The sequence below is a fragment of the Atta colombica genome, unplaced genomic scaffold (genome assembly GCF_001594045.1).
Source record: "Atta colombica isolate Treedump-2 unplaced genomic scaffold, Acol1.0 scaffold198, whole genome shotgun sequence".
In the NCBI taxonomy this organism is placed as follows: domain Eukaryota; kingdom Metazoa; phylum Arthropoda; class Insecta; order Hymenoptera; family Formicidae; genus Atta; species Atta colombica.
Window position 1 is genome coordinate 2789497 of NW_017259291.1, and position 7545 is coordinate 2797041.

Genomic DNA, 7545 nt, shown 5'->3' on the forward strand with positions numbered 1-7545 from the left:
GATTATTAGTTACGCCTTTTATTCTTTTATTAAAAAAAGAGCATAATTGAATGAATAATATACTTTTCTTGGAATTATTATATTGTACTTTTACTATAACTCCAAGTCGCATTATTTAAAAATGAATTTAAAATTGAATGAAGTTTGATTATATTATCTCTTGTTATAATACATATTTGACTACGCATATTCTCTAAAGTCTTTGGAGTGGAATCTTTACTCTAAAAAGTGAAATTTGAAGAACGAGTCTTGAAAAAGGATGACTCAATTTTCAATCTTTAAGAGTGAGATTTCACTTTTTAGAGTATAATAATTCACTATGGATGATATTCACAGTCCGTTCTTGTTTCAAGACTGTCTTAAAACGCTGATACAGCCCTCTGATTGGTTCGTAACTTCTTAGGACGGTCTTGAATATAAGATCTGACTGTGAATACCGGCTTATAAAAGTTTTATAGAATATAAAAGTAATTTCACATATTTTCGGTTATATTAGCTAAAAGAGGATAATATTTCAATAATATTTGCGATAAGTTTGTATTATATTTTTTCGATATTTTGAAATGAAATCCAGATCGAGACGTTTAAGCAGGCCACGATCGCTGACGAATTTAGTCTGGGAGTTACGAGGTGGAAGCGGCCTCGGCTGCACGAGACCTGAGACTCCGCCGCCCGCCACGACTGCACCGCTGCCACCAACTAAATGTGGGCCTCGTCTGGCTGTCACTGTCGTGGCACCGCGACGTGTCGGCACGCTCTACCTCTAACTCGTAAGTGGCAATTTTTTTTAAAGCCTTTTTACATCCATTATTAATTTTTTTTTAAATAAATTTCCCGAGGAAATTTAATATCGTAATCGCAAACTTTTTTATAATAAGATAAGTACGTAAGAGAGAAAGTAATTTATAAAATTGAAATTGTGAATCATTGTATGCTTTTGTAAAAAAATACATTGCACAACTAATTGTAAAATCAATTTCCGCTTTTGAGAAAAATCGTGACCAGTTCTGCTCTCGAATTGAAACATTGCGTGCACGGTTGTTTTCTGTACGTCTTTTGCGCACAATCTTCGTTTCCCGTATTTCAGTCAGATGATATGCCATCGAGCGAGCGGTAAGACTATTTGTTGAACGGACATACACGTCGCAATTAGCTTTATTGAGGGAATACCGGTTATGATGTAGTTATAACGTACTTTGTCCGGGAAGGAGGATTGAATCGTTAAATTCGTGGGATCGACCCAGGATCTTTTAACGGGATATTTTACTGAGCATTATAAAAGACACACAGTTTTCCGCTTCCCTATTGCCATAAGACCTCATTCATTTAATCGTTCTTCCTCTCCGTCTTTGGCATCCGATTATAACGATGTCTAGAAAATGCACCTGTCCACATGGGCGATGCAGAAAGTTCCGCGATTACTGCCAATTATCCACGGAGAAATCTATTCTAGACATAATCGATTTGAATACGATGGAATACGAAGAGGCTCGCAAACGTTCAAATTGGAGTACCCATTATGATTAATAACGTTATAATTATTTCTTTCGTGTTTTGTTAAAATAGAGTGTTATTAAAGAATAATTAAAAATCCTGTTTATTAAATTAGCATCTGTATATCTTGTCGCTCAAAAGTTTCAGCATGTGTTACGTTTTTATTAAAAATTTTTTTTTTATATATTTTTTTATATATAAAATATGGAATTATGATGTGATATATTCTCGTATTTTTGGTCGCGTAAGTGTACAATAAAGTCTTGAATTGTCGAAAAATAATTAAAAATGGAAACTATATGTTTTTTAAATCGACAAATATCATGTAATCGATTGAAATTTAAATTTTGTTAGATACTTAACATTTGAATATTATGATAATAAGAAATATTCTAACAATAAGAGAAAGGTATATAAACAATATTTTTGTAAAAATTAAATACAAATCTTGGATTAAGACATTTGCAAAATGTATCAAAAGTTTTACTTTTTTTATTTTTATTATTAAAATCTAAGGAGATTAGGCTTTGAGTTTCAATTTTAATAAAAAAATGTGGTAAGAAATTAAATAAACCTCTAATACATGCTATATTCATACCTTATTCTTTATATTACGAAATTTTCATAAATGGAGAATGTACTGTAATTTTTGAGCGGTAGTGTATACCTATCAGGATTTAGCTAAAAAATTGATACGTGATCTTTTTGCCTCTATTTTGAATAATTTTCTAATTCTAATTTTAAACTTCATTTATGGCTGAAAGTAATGCTAGCAAAGTTTTAACATGTAAATTGTTCATTCGACGGCGCGTTATAACAGATTCTTATGTCGTAAACGAGTATCATCAAGCCGGTTAATATATAGTACCGACAGTATTGCACACGAATGAAGAGTGAGACGCAGCAAGAAGATAATATCCACGGACGGTCGGTTCTCTCGTTTCTCCGTCCGTTAATCCGCCAATATGAATCGACAGCGACAGCGAGAGATTGAAAACGTTTCCTCATCACGGGGCCCGGTTTTGCACGTATGCCGGGCGACGACGAGACGCTTACGGGAGGAAGTCGGGAATCACAAAACTTCCTGCCGTATACATCCGCAATCCAGCGCAGGTACCGGTTGGTATTCCCAAGCTGTGGAAATTAGCGAGGTCCGCACGGGTTAATCTGTTGTAGCCTAACTTCTCTCTCTCTCTCTCTCTCTCTCTCTCTCTCTCTCTCTCTCTCTCTCTCTCTCGCGTCGTTTAGTAGTGACTGAGTGCTTCGCCTCGCGAGAAGACGACTCGGTTGGAAGCCGCAAAGAGAGACAGGAGAGAAAGAAGAGATAGTTCAACGATGGAGAGCCTCCGGGTATATAACGTCATCCTCGCTCGGTGCAGCGCTATAATAGCCCCGGTTCGTTGCGGAGCCACTCCGTGAGCGGAATTAAACGAGACTAGGTTCAACGGCTGGACAAACCGTGGCTTCCGGTCCCACCGCTCATCCTCTATCGCCCACCTATTTGATCGCGTATTACGAAAATTATGATTGTGCGAACCGTGCGATTTTATCGATTGCCATAGAAAGTGAGGCAGCTTCCGATAACGCAATCGACGACACTCAAGCGTCCGGTAAAGCTGATCGTTCATAATCTAATGACGATCTCACGTCGCTCGCTGGTGGATCATCAATATTAAATTTTTTTTTGTTATTATTTAAAACGCCTCATATCTCAATATTTTTATATTTCGGTATCTTATAGTAAGTTTTGAGTAAAAATTCTGATGTAAAATACTCAAATCCGGTTTCATCGACGCTAACTGCTTCTTTCCACCTCATAACTATGACTTAAGCAAGGAAGAAGGATTTAGAAAGTCGAACGAAACTGGACGGCGAAGCCGGACTGAGGAATGAAAAAAAAAGTCATACGTGAGAACAGTTTCGCAATGAGAGCGTTGGAGTGTTCAAGTCATTCGTGTTAGATCTCTAAAGCGACATTTATATATAATGAGATTTTAAGAAAATAAGCTTTTAGCCATAAGAAATTGACCAATTACAATTGAATGTGAAAAGAATAATCGATTATTTAATTTTTTCAGCTTAGGGCTTAAAGCTTAAGTTTTATGCTTTAAAATCTCATTGTAGCCGTCTTATGGGAAATTAAAGTAAAATTCAGATTTTTCGAGAAGCAAGTCTGCGGTTATCGTGATAATATTAGTTTCAGCATCGCTTTTTCGCGACACGACGAGACACGACGCGATGCCTTGTCTCGACCGCTGTTACGTTCTAAATTACTTGACCGCGTCGACTTGTCACTTGCGGCTACCCGCAACACCGTCGTCGCGCCATTTTCACGTACGTTTTAATGTCCGGCTATGCTAAACGACGCGCTGCGAAATTGCCAGGTGTCTCTTCGAGAAACGAGAATGCCTGTCGCTCGGCCGCTAATTAATTAACGCAAATCGAAAACACGCTGTTCTCTCCCTCTGCCTGTTTACCCTCTTCTACACGACAGTGGTCCCCCGTGGTTCAGGATAAACAGCACACGTTTATAGTTATCTACGTTAAATTGCGTCGCGGGAAGGAGGAGTCATCGCCGATAATTAGAAAGTAATCGCACCGTGGCTTTTCGCGTGCTCGCTTATCCAGACGGTCCCGGCAGAGAGAGACTATTATCTCGTAAATTGCCGGGTATGTTACACCATCCCGCGCCCCTGAGACTCGACTGTGCCCTCGCAACGACGTTGATTAATATCGACAAATTCCTCCACGCATTCGTATGATTATGCCCGTGGCGATATTCTACGGCTATGTTAGTTAACGCTCGTGACGTTACCTCCTGACGTGCGATGACGTGCCGAACATAGTATTATGGCGGAATAAAGATTGCGCGGCGTCTTGCTTATCAAAGGCGCGGCGTTTGATAATATTAAATATTTAATACCGATCTAATATTCATCCGGTACTCCGCGTTTCTCGCTCCTTGGCCTGAGCTTCTGGCACTCGTGCGCGAGTACACTGCAACGAGCCGCGCTATGATCATCTTCGAAATTGCTAGGCGTCCCTACTTCGTGCCGAGACGCAGGCCGAGGGCTCGCTTGTTAGGATGCTTCGAGAAGCACGATCGCCTCGATCCTGCTTTCAACAAAGACATCGCGAGTTTCGATGTTCATGCGCAAGTCACAGTAAACATAATCGACGTCTATCGCAGTGAATAAACACAACTGCGACACTTAGAAACGCAGAAAAAAAGGAAATTATTTTTAGTTAATGTATATACGAAAGGAATAGTTTGTTGAAATATGTAAAAATTTAACTAAATACAGATCTGAAAATAAATTTGTACCAACCATGAAAATAAATACGTAAGACACTCAAATTGCTAAAACTTTTCGCAGCAGTGTTCATCATACTTGAGATTCCTACGTAATTATTTTTATGGTCCAACAAAATTATTTTTAGATCTAATTAAATTTTTAGATATTTCAGCAAAATTTCCTTTTCGTATAAAGATTTTTAGAAAAAAACTCTTAAAATCTTTTATATCATAGATTATGTTTTTTTTTTATATTTTAGAAAATCTGTATAAAAAATAAATGTATCTAATAAACTAGTCTAAGCATTGTAAATTTTTGTTGAATCCAACATTAAATATCCAACATTAATAATCTGATAGTCAGATTTAAAATAAGAAACATTTCTGAACATTGAGACATTTTCAATATTTATACGGATGCAGATTTAACATTCTAATTATCAACATTCTAATTATCAACAAATAAGAAGTAGGCCATTTTGAGTACCCCTTACATAATTCTTTTATATTTTAAATTTCGTATATTCGATACAAAAGAACAGTGTGCTTAGCGTGCTCGCTGCATTCGCAAGTTTTCATCCTCTTCTAACCAAAATCATGCATATTTATCGTATCCCCGGTTACATTGCATGCAAATTACAGACGACGTTCGGCTTCGCGGCCCGACTCTTCGTTATTTCGTTCCATTGTCTGCCTACATCCTCTCTTCCCGGATAAATGCCGTCCCGACGTGGTTCACGTGCGTCGCGCTTGTAGGCCCGTCCTGAGTCATCCGACGAATTTTTTCACCCATTTACCGTCTAAAACCATCTACGCATACTCAAGATGGTCGCGCGTTGAGAAGAGACAAGACGGGACAACGGCAGAATAAAGGAGAGCTCGAAAAAGAATATTAGAAGAAGACTGCATCATCAGCGTTTCATCTTGAAAGCTCTCACCTGAAACTCACACCCACGTGAGATGCATGAATAGTTATTATACGGAATATGTCGAATATCCCGCATTGTGCTTTATATTCTTGTAAATTCTCTGACTGAAATGTTTTTGTATTTTTCTCAATAAAAATTTTTGAATTTTTTAATTCGCAATTGAAATCACAAGTAGCAAATAGATAGTAAGATTTTACTTCATTAATCATTTTACTTATCAATTTTATACATAGAAGCAAGTTTCGCTCAAATACGCATAGAAGTACAAGTCTCTCTACACGTGTAATTTTCCTGTTTCGAGAAAGGCGACTTGTTTATGAGCTGAAATTCTTCGCCTCAAGGATGCGTGCATTGAAAGTATTAATTGATCGTGAACGTAGTTGTTAATGGAGCCTGGTATCTCCGGTTATGAGAAAGAGATGAAATGGTGGATCGATAAATAAGATTAATACTTGCTGCCGCTTTAGTATTTACAAGTTTCTCCTAAAACGTGAAATATTATAATAATTCCTGACACTTTTATTACATTCGGAAAGCTCATGAGATACGTTTGAATGCGGTAAAACTTTCTCATTTCTTGCCATGTATTATTACATAAACAAAGTTATTTCCTTCCCTTAGTTATTTCATGAATGATATTAAATAATATGATATTAAATAATATGAATAACTAGAACGGCGTTCATTTAAACTTGGCACTTATGCTTATTTCTACCAATGTAGATTAATTTTAATTTCAATCTAATTTACTCTTTTTTTAATACTTATTACCAGAAAAGGATAAAAAATAAGTTAAACTGATTAAAATTAATCTACATTGGTAGAAATGGGAATCCATTTCTACCGATTAGATTAACTTTAATCTTAATTGCACTTACGTTTAAAATGTAATGAATTTTGAGATTAGCGTTACATTATGTGATTGTAATGAATGCGAAAGTTTCGAAAGGTATACAATAAATAATGATGCAAAAAGCAATAAACGTTGCGAGCCTGTTCTTTAAATTCGCAAGTTTCACTGTGACCAGAGCGACAAACCGCGAGACACGCTCGCCTACAAAAGGTTCGGGATTACGCAAGAGCACGTCAACACTTTGTTCCCTCCATCGGCGATTTTCTTCGCGAAAGCGAAACAAATCGATGGCATTGCCGGCGTGCCCCACGCCCACGTATATCCGCGTGCGTACGTCGACAGGCAAAGGCGCGTTTCGAAAGGGCATGTTTGCATCTACGCGTGTAATTTATAATTGGTTTACAGTGGTAGTCGAGCGGAAACTGAATTATAAAAAAAAAATAAAAAAAAAGAAAGGCTCGATAAAAGTATCGCTGTGTGCGACAAAAATACGGCGACTAAAGGAAATGATATTTTTGGGAGGCACATTTGAAATAAAACAAGAATTCTCATTGATATTCTAAGATTAGATAGAAGATAGAAGAAAGATAATTGCGATACAATAATTAATAATAATCTTGATTAATAAATTAAATAAATAGATTTTTCCTGTGTAAAGTTGTACTAACATACATGCATATTTGATTATCGGTTAACGTAGTGCAGAAAAAAAGTGTTAAGTAGAAACATCGCTATCTAGTCAGCCCGACGTACTCGAATCATTTTCCACTATTTTTGTTTGTGCAAATTTAATGTCTTTCTTAATGATTTTTCTAACAATATTAATAATTTTATATATTAATAATCTGTTTATATAGTCATACATACAATTTATGTAACAATTAATTCATATATTTTATGAATATAATAGTTATAAGTAATATTATATCGTTTTAAAATAATTTAAAGAATAAGTTATCTTAAATAAGTGCAAT

The 7545-nt window shown here is 36.4% G+C and overlaps 1 protein-coding gene across 1 annotated transcript in view; it reads left to right on the plus strand.

The window, feature by feature from the left end:
* The window catches only part of LOC108687018, a 40447-nt gene that overhangs the window by 1852 nt on the left and 31050 nt on the right, over nt 1-7545 (plus strand). Inside the window, exon 2 of the mRNA XM_018192597.1 lies at nt 575-770. Within this exon, the coding sequence (XP_018048086.1) occupies nt 575-767 (193 nt within the window). The 3' untranslated portion in view covers nt 768-770. The remainder of the gene's footprint in view (nt 1-574; nt 771-7545) is intronic.